This window comes from Pyrus communis, chromosome 3 (genome assembly GCF_041283825.1).
Source record: "Pyrus communis isolate YQ-2024b chromosome 3, ASM4128382v1, whole genome shotgun sequence".
Classification (NCBI taxonomy): domain Eukaryota; kingdom Viridiplantae; phylum Streptophyta; class Magnoliopsida; order Rosales; family Rosaceae; genus Pyrus; species Pyrus communis.
In genome coordinates this window covers 16,128,370-16,148,119 of record NC_142567.1, presented here as the reverse complement: position 1 = coordinate 16,148,119, position 19,750 = coordinate 16,128,370, and the positions used below count along the sequence as shown (strand labels likewise).

At 40.5% G+C, this 19,750-nt stretch overlaps 1 protein-coding gene across 1 annotated transcript; it reads left to right on the top strand.

Annotated features, from left to right (window-relative positions):
• The first annotated feature begins 16,732 nt into the window (after positions 1-16,732).
• LOC137742373 (F-box/WD-40 repeat-containing protein At5g21040) lies at positions 16,733-19,447 on the top strand. The gene is made up of 2 exons (XM_068482227.2): positions 16,733-17,110; positions 17,349-19,447. Exon 2 carries the CDS (start codon positions 17,511-17,513, stop codon positions 19,212-19,214), a length of 1,704 nt encoding a protein of 567 aa, XP_068338328.2. The 5' UTR covers positions 16,733-17,110; positions 17,349-17,510; the 3' UTR covers positions 19,215-19,447.
• The last annotated feature ends 303 nt before the right edge of the window (positions 19,448-19,750 follow it).

Sequence of the window (19,750 nt, the reverse complement as noted above, 5' to 3'; positions counted from 1 at the left end):
CCTTCTCATACGTACAAAACAAAGAGAATTAAATTTAAACTTTGAAATCAAAGAAACACCTAAACATTCCAACAACTCAAACTTGAATTGTATGAACGTTTAAGCACTCTTTTCTTCCTCGTTGTTGTAGCACAAGGTCTAAGGTGAGCTTTGGGGATTATGTGAAGTGTTTTGGAGGGATGGGAAGTGGTTGGATAGTGGCTGCAATGAAGGAGAAAAACTGCACAGAAAATGGAAGTGTTTGTAACTGAAAATGTGTATGGAAGAGTGAATGAATTTTGAGGAGTGTTGGATGCTTATTTATAGGTGAAATGGGGGAACAAAAGAGGGAATATTGCAGCTAGGAGGGGATGAATGATTATGGGTGCATGTGTTTGGAATAATGAAGGGGGAATGTATGTAATAAAACAACTAGGAAAAGTTATGGAAAGTTGGAAATGGGAGTGGGAACTCACGGCATTGTTGGGTTGTTTATGGGAGAATAAATGTATGATAATGGCTAAATAATTAAAGGGAATGAATGGGAGTGACACTAGGTTGGTTATGCATGTGAATGCAAGGAGGAAAGCTGAAAATGCAAGGGAAGCTCACGGCACAATGTTGTTTTGCTTCTTGAAATGCATGTGAATGCATTTGAGTGTAATATGAAAAGAATGACTAATTAATGTATGTAGGGTTGATATGCATGTGAATTAGGTTGGAAAGAGGTGGAAGTGGAATGTTATGCAATGATAATGTCTTGTAAAGATGCTAATAAATAATGCATGTAGGGTTAGCTAGGTTGGCTTTGTTTGGGTGCATGTATGTTAATGGTGGTTTTGCATGTGAATTGATGGATTGTTTTTGATGGAATGGATGGTTCTTTGCATGGCTATAAGGGATAGAATAAGAGAGAATGGGCTAGGCCCTTTGTTTTATGTCCAAAGTGAAAATAAGGCCTTCAAATTCGTCCAAACTTTGGCTCCATGGATAAGCTATCCAATCCATGCCCAAAAATGCTCCAAATGGCCTCAAAATGCACTTTCTTTCTCCCTAAGCCCTTAGAACCTGAAAACACACAAAAGAAGCATAAAGAACTAAAATAACTAAAGAAACATAACGTAAATGTACGAGAACAAGCCATTTAAGTCGCATGAATATGTTCCTATCAAATACCCCCACACTTAGCTTTTGCTAGTCCTCGAGCAAAACAGAATAAAAACAAATAAACAAAACGACACTAAACACGTAAAACACAACCTAAACCTTCCAACAACCGTCTTAGGGATTTCCAATGCACATGACATGTTAAAAATCATCATTCTCACAGATTTTTAGTCATCTTCACACTTAAGTACATTCTTAATCATAGTCACCATATACTAGTTCACAATTAAGCATTTAAAACCATGTTTTGAATGTAGTAACATGCCTTAGAGAATTTGCTCAATTCCTTACAAGATATGCACTCGATTTTCACTCAGAATTTCTAACTACACACCCTAATCTAGTCATATGTGAGAAGATTGATGTAAACATGAAAACGAACACTCACATATATGTATCATAAAGAGAGCAATTTCTGGAGTTAATAAGCATGTTTAGGTATGATCTCATGAATGGAATGCTACTACTTAGAATGAGAACCAGTGATTCCATAAGCTCATATCAATTTCAAACTCCGCAAATTGAAACACATAACACTCAAGATAGAAGTTGAGGGAGGTAACGGGGCTAAGGGTAATGGTTTAACAAAGAAAGGTAGAGTACACAAACGTTCTTAAAGCAATAGTGAGCAAAGTATTGAATTAGGCACTTAGAATTCCCTTTAGAACGCAGAAGTTAACTTTGAACACCCAAGGGGAAGTCACAACACTTAGGGCCATATTCAAACTTTTTGGGCCCTTTCATCAACAATCACACTTGTGAGTCCATTCTCACTTATTTTCACTCTTTTTCTTTTCTTTTCTTTTCTTTTTTTTTTTTTTTTTTTTTTTTTTTTTTTTTTTTTTCTTTTTCCCGTGCCTCCTTTAAGACTTAGGCACATACATACACACAAAAATCCCTTCCCCCACACTTATTTTCTGCAACATATTAATAAAAAGGAATTCAATTAAGTCATGCTCACTATCCTTTAAGAACAAGGGTATAGGAAAGTCCTACTCTAGGCTAGGTAAGGGGTGATGTGGGTTAACAAAGAATAAAGGCTAAACGAGGCTCAACGGGGTTAAAACTTACAATAAATACGAAATATGGGAAGTAAGGCTATTTGGTTATGGTGGCAACTACACAACTTCATCTTGATATATGTTATGCAATTCAATGTCATGCTTTGAATGAAACGGATATAAGTTCTAGCATTTAGTTCTATCATGATACAATTGCATTCTAAGTAGTAACCAAGCAAGGAATAATGAGATCATGCAACAACTTTAGAAAACAAAGAATCACAGAAAATAACTCTCCAAAGAAGGTAATGGCTCGAGTCTCACAGGGTTGTAGCGTTTGTTTGAGTTCCTTCCTTCAAGCATGTTACAAAAACGAATTTTTCTTTTATGATTGCATGTGAAGTCATATATTATAACCATAACTAAGCATAAACCAAGAGTAAATCAAACTTTTCTCTATGTTTATAACTCTTTCTAACCGTCATGCAATTATAAACCAAATCCTTAACATTGTGTTGGAAGGTATCCTAAGACACAAACTCACAAAAACGACTCAAAACACTCTTTTTAGGCTTTTCAAAACAATTTTTCAAATTTTTATGTGCTTTTCGGAGTTATAAAACAACACACACTAAAATAGTTTTAAAACAGTGAGAAACAACATGTGAAGTGATAGGTGATAAAATCCAACGAATTTGCATCAAATATACTTAGTTACCCCCCCACACTTAAATCAAACATTATCCTCAATGTTTTAAGCATAGATTCACACAAAGCATAAGTAAATACACAAAAAGCACTTAAACATACTAAACATGGCAAAATGTAATTAACAAAGAGAAGAGTTTAGGGACGCAAATCTGGTTATGGAGTGTAAATTCCATCTTCTCTTTGTTGATTGCAATGAGGCTTGATCTTGATGATCCACAGGCTTACTCTCGAACTGGTTTCCGCCCATCATTGATTTTCCTTTGTGCTACTGGGCTGGAGGATTCTTTTGGTCTTCCCCGAAGGTCTGAGCTTATCCCTTTTGTCTGTTTCTTTGTTCAATCTGTGCAGGAGTGGTCCCTTCTCTGGAAGTGTATCAACCGTTGAAGATGACTACTCGAGAGCAACGCTAGGTAAGCAATCAGGAATAGGTTCCAGGCAGTTGGCTCCAGATCGGAAGACTGACTCCAAGTGCCGGCTGATTGCTTCTTTCACTTTGCCATGCGAGTAAGAACAAGGACAAAGAAAAAGACAGGGAGAGAGCATGATATGAGATACTTTTGCTTTTGACCTTGATGATATGAGATACCTTTGCTTTTGAAGAAGCGGTGAAGGAATCAGCGCATGTATTTCCTCCTGGGTCATATGTACTCCAGGTATCTGGTATCATCTTTGGGGAAGAAGAAAATTTTGAGTAATTCAAAAGGCTTTGCTGGGAGTGCGCCCTCAGAGGTGAGAGAGAGTTGGGCATTTTTCTTCAGGTTTACCCTGCCATAAAAGACGAAGGTCGACATATATAGAGATAATATCAAGTGGTGGTACTTTTTACCTTCGTCGACAAACGTTTTGATCCCGCAAATCCGGCTTTTTGAAATAATGGCGCCTCTTCGATCTCTGAACACGCCTCTTCGATTTCTGAGTAGGCGCCCCTTCGAGTGCTGAACGACACGTGGTAGTGCAGATGCGGCTCCTTTTGACAAAGCTGCACGCGTCTTCTGAAAAGCTGAGAAAGTGTCGCCGAACTTTGCGCTTGTCGGCTAAAGACGTGTAATTGAGATGATGGCCTCCACGTGTTATCAGCTTTGTCAGATATCTTTTGACAAAGCTGAACGCGTTTTCTGAAAAACCGCGAAAGCGTCGTCGAAATTTGCGGAGGAAAATCCGGATCTCTGAATCGGTGGACGCGTCGCCATGGCTTTTTATGGAGCTATCGATCACCCCAACAAATACACTCTGAAGAAATCCCATTCTTGAAAAATCGACTCCGGCCCTTTGAGAATTAACTCCAACCACCCCTTCTTTCTGAACACTTTTGAAAAATGGCAAACTCATCGAACCTTAGCTTGGAATTGAGCCTTAGCAGTGATACGGGCGCGCCGCGTCAAGGTAACGTATGGCGCCCTTCTTTCTTTTCTTCTAACGGTCCTCTCACAGGTGAAGACTCCGTGATGCAGGACGCCACAACAGCTACAATAGTAGCTAGGAACCTCCTCACTCCGAAAGATAGTAGGCTGCTGTCAGGACGGTCCGATGAGCTGGCCGTTCAAGAGTCCCTCGCACTTAGTGTTCAGTGTGCGAGTTCTGTGTCCAACATGGGCCAACGCCTGCTTGCCCGCTCCCGTCAGGTGGAATCATTGATGGCAGAAGTGGAAAGTCTCAAGCAGGAGATCCAGCAGCTGAAGTATGAGAATAGAAGTTTGCACGTGCTTGCAAACAACTATTCGACGGGCATGAAGAGGAAGCTTGATGAGCTGCAAGAGTCTGAAGGTCGGATTCACAGTGACCGTCAAAGGTTCTCGTCTTTCCTCCAGAGGCAACTTTTTCCTGGCTCATCCAGCGCTTGGCCAAGTATTGAGGCCTGGAATGCTCTATCTTCGATGCCTTCTGCTCCTATGCCTTCTGTTCCAACGCCTTCTGTTCCTACGCCTTCCGCTCCGATGCCTTCTGCTCCTACGCCTTCCGCTTCAAGAGTAAAGCCACGTAGTGGGGCCTCAAGCAAACACCCTTTGTGAAGCACCATCTTTCTTTGTTTAGCAGTGCCTATCAATAAATCAAACATTTTCTCAATGTTACAATCATAGACTCACATAATTAATAAACAAACAAACAATAACAACTAAACAACCTAAGTAGCGCTAAGACACAAACAAACACCAAAATGACTCAAATGACTCTAAAAACACATATTTTTGGGTTTTTCAAAAGATCTTTTTTTTTTTTTTTTTTTTTTTTTTTTTTTTTTTTTTTCAAATTTTCGAAGTTTTATACCAAGACACTATAAAACACTCTAAAAACGCTTAAAACAGCAAGAAACAACATTCTAAGTGATAGGTGAATAAATCCCACGAAATTCATGCAAATACAAATTGTTTACCCCCCCACACTTAAATCAAACCTTGTCCTCAATGTTTTAAGCAGAAAGTCACAACAGAGCAAGCAAATAAACAAATACGAGAAAGAAAGCAAAGTAAGGCAGTAAAGAAAAAGAAAGGAATAAAAATAAGTCTCTTAAAGGGGTTTTCCAAGTTCTTCTCTATTCGGATGCATGGGTTGCCTCCCAAGTAGCGCTTTCTTTTACGTCTTGCAGCCGGACGGTACCTCCGTTTAAGCTTGACTAGGTTCCACGGCATGGAGGGGTACCTCCTCCACGACATGCTCCTCAAACATCTCGTAATAGGGCTTCAATCGATGCCCATTCACTTTGAATTCTTGCTGCGTCCTTGAACTTTTGATTTGCACTGCACCATGAGGGAAAACATTAGTAACAACAAACGGGCCAATCCATTTAGAACGCAACTTACCAGGAAACAACCGTAGGCGAGAGTTGAAAAGTAACACTTTCTGCCCAACTGTGAAGGTCTTGGTTCGAATCATTTTATCATGGAATGCTTTGGTCTTGGTTTTGTACATCCGGGCATTCTCATAGGCTTCATTCCGAATCTCCTCAAGTTCATTCAATTGGAGCTTCCTATGAACTCCCGCTGCATCTATGTCCATGTTGAAAATCTTCACGGCCCAATGTGCCTTGTGCTCTAACTCTACGGGCAAATGACATGGCTTACCATAGACGAGCCGAAAAGGTGACATCCCAATGGGTGTTTTGTATGCCGTACGATATGCCCACAGTGCATCATCTAAACGTAAGCTCCAATCCCTCCTTGTTGGTCCAACGGTCTTCTCCAAAATTTGTTTGATTTCTCGGTTAGACACCTCGGCTTGGCCATTTGTTTGAGGATGGTAAGGTGTGGAGACCTTATGGTTGACATGGTACTTTCTTAGCAACGCCTCAATGGTCCGATTGCAAAAGTGAGACCCTCCATCACTTATGATTACTCTCGGCATTCCAAACCTAGCAAAAATGTTAGTTTTCACGAAATCTGCAACCACCTTAGAATCGTTAGTACGGGTGGCTTTTGCTTCCACCCATTTAGAAACATAATCAACGGCTAGCAAGATATAAGTGAAACCATAAGATGGAGGGAAAGGGCCCATGAAATCAATGCCCCAAACATCAAAAATTTCAACATTAAAGACAGGGGTTTGCGGCATTTGGTCCTTGGTACCTATGTTACCCATTCGTTGGCAACGATCACAAGACATACAAAAGGTTCTAGCATCCCTAAATATAGTCGGCCAATAAAAACCACACTCTAAAACCTTGAGGGCAGTGCGTTGTGTGCCAAAATGACCACCACATGCATATGTGTGACAAAAGCTTAGAATTGAGTGAAATTCAGAATCATGCACACATCTACGTACAATTTGATCTGAGCAATACTTCCACAAATAAGGGTCATCCCAAACATAGAAACGTGCATCATTTTTAAGCTTATCACGTTGGTGCTTGTTTAGTTCATTTGGAATTTGTTTAGCCACCAAGTAATTCACTAAATCTGCATACCATGGTTCACTTACCTCAATGGAAAGCAGCTGCTCATCGGGAAAAGTTTCAGGGATAGGTACGGCATGTTCATGCTCCTCGTGGATCATTCGGCTTAAATGGTCAGCCACTACATTCTCGCTTCCTTTCTTATCCCGGATTTCAATATCAAATTCTTGAAGAAGAAGAATCCAACGGATAAGCCTCGGCTTTGCTTCCTTTTTCGTGAGCAAGTACCTCAAAGCTGCATGATCAGAATAAACGATTACTTTAGTACCAATTAAATATGAACGGAATTTATCTAAAGCAAAAACCACAGCTAGAAGTTCTTTTTCCGTCGTGGAGTAGTTCAATTGGGCATCATTGAGAGTCCGAGAGGCATAGTATATGACATGCGGCCGCTTGTCTCTTCTTTGTCCTAGAACAGCTCCTAATGCATAGTCGGATGCATCGCACATGAGCTCGAACGGAAGGCTCCAATCTGGAGGTACAATGGGGGCCGAGACTAGCTTCTCCTTGAGTTGGTTAAATGCCGAATTACACTCTCCATCAAACTTGAATGGCACATCTTTTTGAAGCAATCGGCAAAGAGGGTTGGACATCTTGGAGAAGTCCTTGATAAAACGCCTATAGAACCCTGCATGGCCAAGAAACGAACGTACCTCTCTAACCGAAGTAGGAGAGGGTAAGTGACGTACAAGGTCTATTTTTGATTTATCTACTTCAATTCCTTTTTCTGAAACAATATGTCCTAAAACTATACCTTGTTTCACCATAAAGTGACATTTCTCCCAATTCAAGACAAGGTTAGTTTCAACACATCGTTTCAAAATTAAGGTCAGATTATCCAAGCAATTATCAAATGAACTCCCAAATACACTGAAATCATCCATGAAAACCTCAATGATCTTTTCAACAAAATCGGAAAATATACTTACCATACACCTTTGGAAAGTGGCCGGTGCGTTGCATAAGCCAAATGGCATGCGACGATAAGCAAATGTTCCAAAGGGACATGTGAATGTGGTCTTCTCTTGATCATCCGGGGCTATCACAATTTGGTTATATCCAGAGTATCCATCAAGAAAACAGTAAAAGGCATGACCGGCTAACCTTTCGAGCATCTGGTCGATGAATGGCAAAGGAAAGTGATCTTTCCTAGTCATGGCATTTAGCTTCCGGTAATCGATACATACTCGCCATCCAGTCTGAATGCGTGTAGGCACGAGCTCATTCTCATCATTCTTGATAACAGTTACTCCGGACTTCTTGGGAACGACTTGAACTGGAGAGACCCAACGGCTATCGGAGATAGGGTAGATCACTCCGCAATCCAAAAGCTTGATTATTTCCTTCTTCACCACTTCCATCATCGGAGGGTTGAGACGGCGTTGAGCCTCTCGGGATGGCTTAGTCCCCTCCTCAAGAAGTATACGGTGCATGCATGTGGTAGGGCTTATTCCTTTAATGTCGGCCAAAGTCCACCCTATGGCCGTTTTGTGCTCTCGCAGCACCCTCTCAAGCTTCTCCTCCTCCATTGCCGTGAGACTTGATGAAATGATGACGGGCAATGTTTCGCCTTTTCCCAAAAACACATACTTCAAATGGTCCGGCAACGGCTTAAGTTCAAGCGATGGTGCCTGAACAACAGAAGGTAGCATCTTAGTGGAAACTGAATTTGAAAGTGAGAGTGGAACCTTACCATATTGTTGTGGTAATGACTCAAGGGCTGCCACAACCTCAATTATTTCTTCACTAGAACCCATTGCAAAGAATTCCTCCTCCTTGCCGTGGCCTTGCATTGGCCCAAATCCTTCATTTTTGCGCTCTATGGCCTTAGTGATGGTTGTTTCCAGGGCGTCCTCATTCAATTCTTCAAGGTATACCTGCGCCAAAGAATCGATAACATCAATGGAAAAACAAGAATGGTCATCAACGGGATATCTCATAGTTTCAGAAATATTAAAATCAATCACTTCCCCATCGAATTCCATTGTCAAGGTGCCTTTGTATACATCAATCTTCGTTCGGGCCGTCTTCATGAATGGCCTACCAAGGAGAATCGGCAAAGATGTAGAATGGGCTGAATCCTCCATGTCTAGGACGTAGAAATCAGCCGGAAAAATTAAATGGTTCACCTGCACAAGCACATCTTCCAAAACTCCTTTTGGATACGCGTTAGAACGATCGGCCAATTGTATAATTACACCATCTTGTTTTAATTCACCCAAATTCATAGATGCATAAATCGAATAAGGCATGACATTTATGGATGCACCTAAATCAAGCATGGCATGTTCAAAACGATTATGTCCAATCACACAAGGAATCGTGAAACTACCGGGGTCTTTGCACTTGGTAGGCAGTTTACGTTGCAAAACAGCGGACACATTCTCGCTTACCTTCACTACCTCTTTGTTTGCCCTTCTTCTCTTTGTATTGCATAGGTCCTTGAGGAATTTAGCATACTTTGGAACCTGTTTGATTGCATCGAGAAGTGGTATGTTCACTTGCACCTTCCGGAACGTTTCAAGAATGTCCTTCTCGCTTTCTTCCTTTTTTTCTTGCATGAACCTACGAGGAAAAGGTACATTGGGCAGATTAGGACGTGAAGTACATGAATTTGAACTTAAATTACCTGATTTGGCCGAGTTAGGGTGATCTGCCTCAGGTTGTGTCTTCTCTTCATCTACTTTCTGGGCAGATGTGGGATTGTTTGGCTCGGTCCCAACTTCTTTTCCACCCCTTAGGGTGATGGCCTTGGCGGATTCGAATCCTCCCTTTGGATTGACTGTGGTTGAGCTAGGAAGCTTTCCTTGCTCTCTAATCTGTCCAAGGAACTCAGAAATCTGCCCTATTTGTTTCTTCATATCCATCATCTCCTTCTCGTTATTTTCTATCCGGTTGTTTTGATTTTGCAACCCCTGCGAAATAGAGGTTAGTAATTGCATAGCTTGATTACTTTCCAAAGACGTACCTGAATGAGATGATGCCGAAGGTTGTTGGGATTGTTGGGGTGCATACGGCTTGGAATAAAAACCAGGGGGGTTTGGCCTAAATCCTCCTTGTTGGGCAGCTTGTTGTGGCTCCCTCCATTTGAAGTTTGGATGGTCCCTCCATCCGGCATTGTAAGTGTTCGAGTATGGGTTGTTTTGATTTTGTCCTTGGAAACCAATTGCATTGGCAGATTCCCACCCACCATTCTCGATTAGTTGAGGGCACTTGTCGGATGGATGCCCTTGAATTGAGCACACGCCACAGACTTGGTGTTCTTGTGCTTTTGGACCAATCACAACCTGAGAAACAAGAGAAGTAAGATTAGCAAGTTGTGATTGAATTTCAGAAATAGCACTCACCTCATTTACACTTTGTTGCCGTGGGGCTTCCCTTTGGCCCACTCCTTCATATTGTTGAGCGTTGAGCGCTCGGTTGGCTATGAGAACCTTGGCATCCCTTGGTGTTTTGTCCACCAATGCTCCTCCCGCTGATGCATCAAGCATTTGACGTTCGATAGGAAGGAGGCCCTCATAGAAATATTGAAGGAGAAGTTCCTCCTTCATTTGATGTTGAGGACATGAAGCTACAAGGCCCTTGAAGCGCTCATAATAAGCCGGGAATGTCTCACCATGATTCTGTTGAATACCACTAATTTTCTTCCGTAGGAGAATCACTCTCGAAGTAGGGAAGAATTTCTCCAAGAAAGCACGCTTCATACTCTCCCACGAAGTCACAGTTCCCGGGGCTAGTTCGTAGAGCCAATCTTTGGCCTTGTCCATAAGTGAAAATGGAAAGGCCTTCATCTTCAATATACTCCCATCCACATTGACGGGGGTCATGCTCGAACAAACCACCTCGAACTCCTTCAAGTGTTTGTTGGGGTCTTCCATAGACAAGCCATGGAACTTCGGAATATGGTGTAACAAACTGGATTTGAGTTCAAATTCATCGGTCTTGCCTTGGGCAGCCGTGGGGTATTGGATACAAAGAGGCAATGCATTATCCAGACCCGAGGCCGAAAGCTCCTTGATGGTTCTATTATCTGCTGCCATGGCTTGTTCTTCTTCAAAAATCTGATCCGTGGGCTTTTCTTCTACACCTACTTCGTCTTCTTCAAGCCCAGGTTGTGGTGGAGGTTGTGGTGGCTCTTGTTGACTCCTCGTTCTCCTCAAAGTGCGTTCAAAATCACCGTCAAAGTCGAAGATGTTCTCTATAATAGGCCGAGAGCTACGAGTCATACACAGTACCTAAAAAAAAACAAGGAAACAAACAAACTAAGAATTTGAAATAAGAATGCACGAAAAACAAAATATAAAAATAAAGACAAAGGATTAGCAAAGTTGCTAATCCCCGGCAACGGCGCCAAAATTTGATGCGAGAATTACTTGACACTCAAATTAAACCCTCGTTTGACAATTGTAGTAGAATGGATAAGTGAGGGATCGTTCTAGACCGGGGATTAGGAGGGCTTGCTAAAACCTTCTAAATTGACTTAAAAACATAAAAACTAAATTAAAATACTCTTAACAAGACTACTATGACTCAGAATGGCTTTGAAAAACTCAAATTGTCTAAAACAATCAAATTGACTCAAATAGAAGCTAGAACTTGATTTAGACGAATTTGCAATTGTTTATGACTCCAAAAGCTTAAAGATACAAAAATAAAACAAATACGAATGATTAAGACTTAACAAAATAGGGGGGAATTGTGGTTGGACGATATTAAATTAAAAAGACAGAATATAATTAAAGGCAAAATGTAAATATGAATGTGATAAAAATATGGATGATGGAATAGCCAAGGGGTTCTTCTCCACACATGTTACACTTGCAAACAAAATTGATTCTCAGTTGGTCTTTCGATAAGTTGTGAAACTCAATGCTCCAAGTTAATTAGATCCGCTTAGATTAACTTTCAGATTTCCCTAAATTCGTTGGATTGAATGGAATACGCATTACAACCAAATTATTCTTAATCAAAGTCCCTAACTATGGAATACGCATGATAGAGACATTTAACCAAGATCATTAAGTTCAACGGAAATCATAAACATCGACGAGGCATTCGTTACTATGGAATACGCATGAAACTTATGCCAAGAATTCGTTTAACGCGATTGTTTATAAGCAACCTCTACTACTTGTGAATATAAGTTCATAACGATTAGGTGAAATTCACTTATATTCTAGCGTCATATTTATGCATGAAAATTAAGCTTGCAATCTCAATGAACATACATAAATAAGTTATCAATCAAACAGTTAAACAAATTGAATCCACAACTTATGAAATTCCAACCAAACGTAATCAATTCAAAATGCAAATATAAACATAGTTTCGAATCACCCCCTAGCTAAAGGGGGTTTAGTTCCTCATAACTTTGAAATCAAAGAAACACCTAAACATTCCAACAACTCAAACGTGAATTGTATGAACGTTTAGGCACTCTTCTCTTCCCTTCTCATACGTACAAAACAAAGAGAATTAAATTTAAACTTTGAAATCAAAGAAACACCTAAACATTCCAACAACTCAAACTTGAATTGTATGAACGTTTAAGCACTCTTTTCTTCCTCGTTGTTGTAGCACAAGGTCTAAGGTGAGCTTTGGGGATTATGTGAAGTGTTTTGGAGGGATGGGAAGTGGTTGGATAGTGGCTGCAATGAAGGAGAAAAACTGCACAGAAAATGGAAGTGTTTGTAACTGAAAATGTGTATGGAAGAGTGAATGAATTTTGAGGAGTGTTGGATGCTTATTTATAGGTGAAATGGGGGAACAAAAGAGGGAATATTGCAGCTAGGAGGGGATGAATGATTATGGGTGCATGTGTTTGGAATAATGAAGGGGGAATGTATGTAATAAAACAACTAGGAAAAGTTATGGAAAGTTGGAAATGGGAGTGGGAACTCACGGCATTGTTGGGTTGTTTATGGGAGAATAAATGTATGATAATGGCTAAATAATTAAAGGGAATGAATGGGAGTGACACTAGGTTGGTTATGCATGTGAATGCAAGGAGGAAAGCTGAAAATGCAAGGGAAGCTCACGGCACAATGTTGTTTTGCTTCTTGAAATGCATGTGAATGCATTTGAGTGTAATATGAAAAGAATGACTAATTAATGTATGTAGGGTTGATATGCATGTGAATTAGGTTGGAAAGAGGTGGAAGTGGAATGTTATGCAATGATAATGTCTTGTAAAGATGCTAATAAATAATGCATGTAGGGTTAGCTAGGTTGGCTTTGTTTGGGTGCATGTATGTTAATGGTGGTTTTGCATGTGAATTGATGGATTGTTTTTGATGGAATGGATGGTTCTTTGCATGGCTATAAGGGATAGAATAAGAGAGAATGGGCTAGGCCCTTTGTTTTATGTCCAAAGTGAAAATAAGGCCTTCAAATTCGTCCAAACTTTGGCTCCATGGATAAGCTATCCAATCCATGCCCAAAAATGCTCCAAATGGCCTCAAAATGCACTTTCTTTCTCCCTAAGCCCTTAGAACCTGAAAACACACAAAAGAAGCATAAAGAACTAAAATAACTAAAGAAACATAACGTAAATGTACGAGAACAAGCCATTTAAGTCGCATGAATATGCTCCTATCAAACGGCGCCAAAAATTTGATGCGAACTAATTAAGCACACAAATTAAAACCCTCTTTTGACAATTGTAGTAAAGATGCAAGTAGGGATCGTTCTAGACCGGGGATTAGGAGGGATTACTAAATCACTTGGAAACTGACTCAAAAACGTAAAACAAACGTTAAAAACACTAAACTAGACTCAAAGAATGCAAAACTAAACAATAAAACACTAAAACAAATCAAAAGACTCAAAGAATACAAAACACTTATAAACACAAACTAAGACACTTTCTAACTAAATTAGACACTAAAGTAAAGGGGGATTGAGGTTTTGACGAAATTAAACTAAATCCACAGATTGTAATTTAAAGGCAGAATGTAAAGATGAATGTGATGAAAATATGGATGAATGCTAGCTAGAAGGTTCTTCTCCACACATGTCACACTTGCATACAATTTGATTTTCAGTTGGTCTTTCGATGAATTATGAAACTCAACACCCCGGGTTAATTAGGTCCGCTTAAATTAACCGTCAAGTTTTCCTTAAGTTAATGAATTGGATGGGTTAGCGCAACGCAATTCAAAACATTCTCCAAAAGTCCTTTACGTGAAAAGCACAATAAAGATACAATCAAAGATCATTAAGCATCATGAAAACTATAAGTGTCGACGAGGCATTCGTTACTATGATGAGCATGAAACTAGTGCCAAGAATTCATTTAACGCGATTGTTTATAAGCAACCTCCACTACTTGTGAATATAAGTTCATAACTATTAGGTGAAACTCACTTATATTCTAGCGTCATATTCATGCAGGAAAATTAAGCGTGCACTCTCAATCAACTTACATAAATAAGTTATCGATCAAGCAGTTAAACAAATTGAATTCACCATTCATGAAATTCCAACCAAAAGTAATCAATTCATATTGCAAGCATAAACATGGTTTCGAATCACCCCCTAGCTAAATAGGGGTTTAGCCTCTCATGTTCACAAAAAGAGAAATACAATTGAATTTAAACATAAAGCACAAAGGATTGATTACACCTAGAACGCACAACGAATCCACTTGAATTTCTGCGCGTCGAAGCTCCTCTTTCATCTTCTCCTTGCTGCGGCAGAGAGTGTTAGGGAATTGCTGGATAGTTTTCTGGGTTAGGGATGGATTTAGGGAGGTTGGGTGGTGCGGCAAGGTTGGTAGATGGTGTGTGAAGGTGTGGAAGAAGGCACGGCAATAATGGGAATTGGAGAAATATGGAAGGGTGGCTGCAGCTAAAGGACAAAGAAATGGGATTTGCGGATGGAATGGAGAAAAAGGTGAATGGGATTTGCGGCTAGGTTCAAAAAAAAAGGTTAATGGCTGAATAATATATTGGGATATGGTGGCTGCGGCAAAGTCAATTAGGGTGAAAAAAATCATGGAATGCACCGCCCAAGGAAGAAAATAAATGGGATGGTGGCTGCCTGTTTTTGTGGCTGAAAGGAATCCACTAAAACCCCCCCTAGGGTGCGGCTAAATTGTAAAAATGTGTAGGGTTTAAGAAATTCAAACCCTAGCTTATTTTTATTAACTAAAATTAAATTAAAGGCTTCTAGAATAAGGGATTTAAATCAGAAATTAAAGGGATGGCTGCAAGGTGCGGCTAGGGTTAGGTTAGGAGAGGGAAATAGGGTTTAATTGCACAACATTGGACAAAAGTGCCCCCCCTTGCACGGCAAGGGAAGGGAATTAGGGTTAAGGCACGGCAAGGTTGTGTAATTGGGCTAGGGCCTTGGTTTTGTGTCCTAAAGTGCCTACAAGGCCGTCAAAGTGGCTAGAAAATACGGACGTTTAAGTTTAGGAAAAGTTACCAAAACGGGAAACTTAGGGTTAACTTTCCTACTTCAAGTAGGAAACCTTGTTTTGGTAAGAATTCATCGTTGGAGTAGGAATTCGTCGTTTCTTCAAGTCTTCAACTCATTCATTCCTCTTCCGCTCCAAAATACTCCAATTTGCATCTTCTTGCACACTTTGGCCTTATAATCTGAAAATACACAAAAGTGGCATTAAACACTAAAATAACTAAATAAACACAACATAAATGCACGAGAACAACTTAATTAAGTCGCATGAATATGCTCCTATCAGGCATATAAACGTATAAACGTTTCATTTCACTTTCTGGGAAAACACAAGTATATAGGTATATACGGAAAACCAAAAGCCCACTTTCTGGTATGTAAAAGGGTCGTAACCCCCTTGCCTCGAGTGACTGCACTCGTCCTCGGGATAGGTCTCACCTATATGGGAAACAACTATAAAAACGTTAATTTTAAAGCACATAACCAACATTACGAAATAACTTCTCATGCAATGCTCAAATGGGGTGTATGAATACACCAACGTGATCTACTCAACCTCACGAACATCCCCATATTTTTAAAATAATTTTCTGACACCGCACGCGCCCCCATGCGCCGCCCACGCGCAGGCACATGCCTGGCACACTGACGGTGTCAGTTAACTCCGTCAAGAATATTCTGTCCAAACTAACGGAATATTCCGTCATCTTCTCCGGCCAACCTCCGACACCGGAACACCGGGAAAATTTCTAAACTTGATATCTCATTCGTTTTTCATCCAAATTTCACAAAATTGGTACCAAAATGAAGCTTACAACAAGAGGAACAAATCCTTACCACTTTCAAGCACAAAAACCAACGGAATCTCGCCGGGAAAACACCACCAACTCTGGCCAAACCTGCAACTCACGATCCCGACGTCCAAAACCTTCAAACGAACCACCCCAAGCCTCCCAAGGACCTCACCAAGCTTCCTACGAGCTTGAAATTCCCAAAAACATAAGAATTAACGTGTGCATGAACAGTACCCCGATTTACACCTCTCGGGTTCGACATGAAAATGAAGGTTCCCTTACCTGAAATGGGTATGGTTGAACTCCTAAGGACCTCACGAGCACAAATATGTAGTTTGTTTCCTCGATCCGTGACGAATCCAAGGGTTTTTGGTGTTGTCCGTACGAAGAAGATAGGAAAGGGGGAGAGAGAGAGGGACTCGGGACAAAGCAGAGAGAGAGGAATGAGTGTGGATATGTGTGGTCCAAAATCAACCAACCAAAACCAAACACGACCACACAACGAAACAAACATACTAGGGGCAAAATCGTCATTTCACCTCTACGGTACGAAAAGTCCGGGACTGGCTGTCACATTTTTAATATTACTTATTAGATGCATTGTATCAATTGTACTAATAATAGCAATTTATTTAATATCGTTTTCTTAGTATTCTTCATTTAGTTAATAATATAAATACATATATAAATATCATAATGGGAAAAACTGTTCCTGAATCAAAAATTCATCACCCGACAGGTTTGGTTATAGCATCAAAAATCCTTTCGAAATTTCTACGGATTTAGATACGTAAAAAATAAACCGTTCGGATATAAGGATGGCACATTCGAATCCAATCCGTCTCATTGCCCATCCTAGACACAATCCTCCCCTCCCGTGTTATTCACATAGCTCCGTAACGCGAAATGCGTCCCCGTGCGGTCGGTCTTTCGAGAAGTTGACAACTGTCAACCCAACCGCTCATTCCCCGGAAAATCCTACGGTCACTGGATCATCAATCCCGCCGCGTCTTTCAACCATCCATAACCCTATTCTCTTCTTCTCGTTTTTTCCGTCTTTTCCAAACCCAAAGCTTTTTCATCCTTCTTCTTTCCTGTGATTATTTTCTACTTGTGTGCTCCTTCATGGTTCCTTTGTTAAGTTAATTCCCAAGGTACTTCTGAAACTCAATATTTTATTAATTCCCCATCTCTCAGCTTCTTCTTTTTTCGCAATTTTTGTTCATAGTTTCTAGAGAAATGGGTCTCGGTTGGATCCATTTCTTTGATTTTGTTCAATTATGCCCCTTCTTATTCCATATTGTTCTTTTCCTTGTTTCGATTTTGTATTATTTCAGTTTTGATTTGTAGGGTTCACTCTCCAATTTTTAGGATTTTTTTTTCCTTTTGCAGGATATAAATTTCGGATTTCTGGGTTCGTCTTCGAAGTCTTAGATTTTGATTACTGGGTTTGTGTAATTGGAGGTGTTTTGATTACTGGTTTGTGTAATTGGAGGTGTTGGGGGTCAAGAGAGTTTCCATCCCTTAAATTCACGGTCAGAGTCATATCCTTTTATGGAATTTGAATGCCAAGTGAGTACTCAGGTTTCTAAGAATTTGGCAGACTCTGTAGAAAATTCGTTTCGACAGCAAACTGAATCGAATCGATTCAATTCTAACCCTGAAGCCGAAAACTTTAGCATTTCAGGACGAACATTAGATTCCTATCTTGAAAAGGAAGAAACTTCAATTCCAAAATCCACACCAATCAAGAAGCCAAACTTGGAGTCGTGTGGTTTGAAACAGTTGTTGTGTAGCGATGTGCTTGTTAATTCTCGTAGAACAATCACCGATCTTCCTCCAGCTTTGTTATCCGAAATTTTGAATTGCCTTGACCCAAAAGAGCTAGGCATAGCTTCATGTGTATCAGCTTATCTCTGTAAGGTTGCGTCTGAGCACCATGTTTGGAAGGATTTTTACTGTGAGAGGTGGGGAGCTCCCACACTTCCAACACCTTTGGGAACGGGAGTCTCTGACGAGACATTGTGGAAGGAGTTTTTTGTTGAAAGGGAGTTTAGGAGTAAGACCTTTATGGGACGTTATAGCATTGGCGTTATGTATGGTCATGCTGAAGCTGTTCAAACAGTTTTCCTTTTGGCTTCCGCAAAGCTCATATTTACTGCTGGGTATGACCAAACTGTAAAAATGTGGAAGATGGAAGAAGGATTGTTGATTGCTTCTTCAAGATCTCTTGGTTGCACTATTCGTGCAGTTGCTGGAGATACAAAACTCCTGGTCGCCGGTGGTACTGATGGGTTTATCCAGTGTTGGAGGGCAGTGGAGGGCTTTCCACACTTGTTTGATATTAAGGGTCCTCAAAACCAGAATACCGAGTTTCGACTATGGGAGCATGAGGGGCCCATAACTTCTCTTGCTTTGGATTTGACTAGGATTTATAGTGGTTCCTGGGACATGACTGTTCGTGTATGGGATCGGTTTTCACTCCAGTGTGTAAAGATTTTGAGGCATAGTGATTGGGTATGGGAACTTGTACCTTGGGATCTTACAGTTGCTAGCGCATCGGGTTCTGATGTTTATATTTGGGATGCTAGTAGCGGGAGACTGATGACCATTATTCATAATGCTCATGTTGGTAATACCTACTCTTTGGCACGAAACCTCACAGGGGATTTTCTATTTTCTGGAGGGGATGACGGTGCAATACACATGTATGAAATCACTAGTCATGGTCACAAGACTGATGCATTACTCGTTGCCAAATGGGTTCCTCACTCAGGCCGTGTCTATTCCCTTGCATTTGAGTTTCCATGGCTTGTTTCTGCTTCTGCTGATGGGAAACTCTCACTAATTGATGTGAGAAAGCTTCTAAGGACTAGAAAGCGTGCTTCAGAAAAGGGTTTTTCATGTATTAAGCATGCGGACCCAAGTACTGTGGAACCTCCGCAGAGGATGTTACATGGTTTTGCGAAAAATCTTGTGTCGGTGGACATTGGTGCTGATCGTATTGTATGTGGAGGTGAGGAAGGTGTTGTTAGGATATGGGACTTCACAGAAGCTTTGGAGATTGAGCGGAGGGTTTGTGCTTCAAGAGCAATGCGGTTGGAGACTAAGATGAGGCGGCGTATGCTCCATTTAGAGAATAGCAGCAAAGCCAGTCGGAACGATCAATGTTCGGTTGCAGCCAAGAAGAATCCAGTCACTGGTGACAGGAGTGGTTGGCTCAGTAAAGGCGCGTTGAGCGGGAAGCTGAAGTCATAGTAGCAGGTAACAGTTACCTTATGTGCTTCTAAACTTTACCACCCTTCCCCCCTTCCGTTGTTATACCGGGTAAGTAATGTTAGTGTGTGGAAGGGACAAACTACTAGTCGTTGTTATACTCTTATTCTTACCCAAATGACTCCTCGTCCATGACGATGCTCACGAGATAATACTTTGTACTTCACTAGGAAATAACTCTTATCAAAGCATGGTTTGTCTTCTCTGTTATCAAATTCTTTAACCCATTTCATTTATACTTTCAATGTAACTTTTGAAATAAAGCTTAAAAATTTACATTTCAGGAAAATATTAAATTTGATGAAAATATGACTTCCATAAATTACATCTCTTTTTAAAGACGCTCTTATTCTTCGGAATCTTTTTCAGTTTTAGGCAATTTTCAATGTTTAGATGATTCCTATTCGTCTAAATCTACTAAACAAAGGTGCTTAACAACTGAATCTTTCTTGAGTTCGGAATCAATCAAACTTAGCCCATCTCCAACCGAAGGGATTAAACATAGCCTCGTTCAAAAT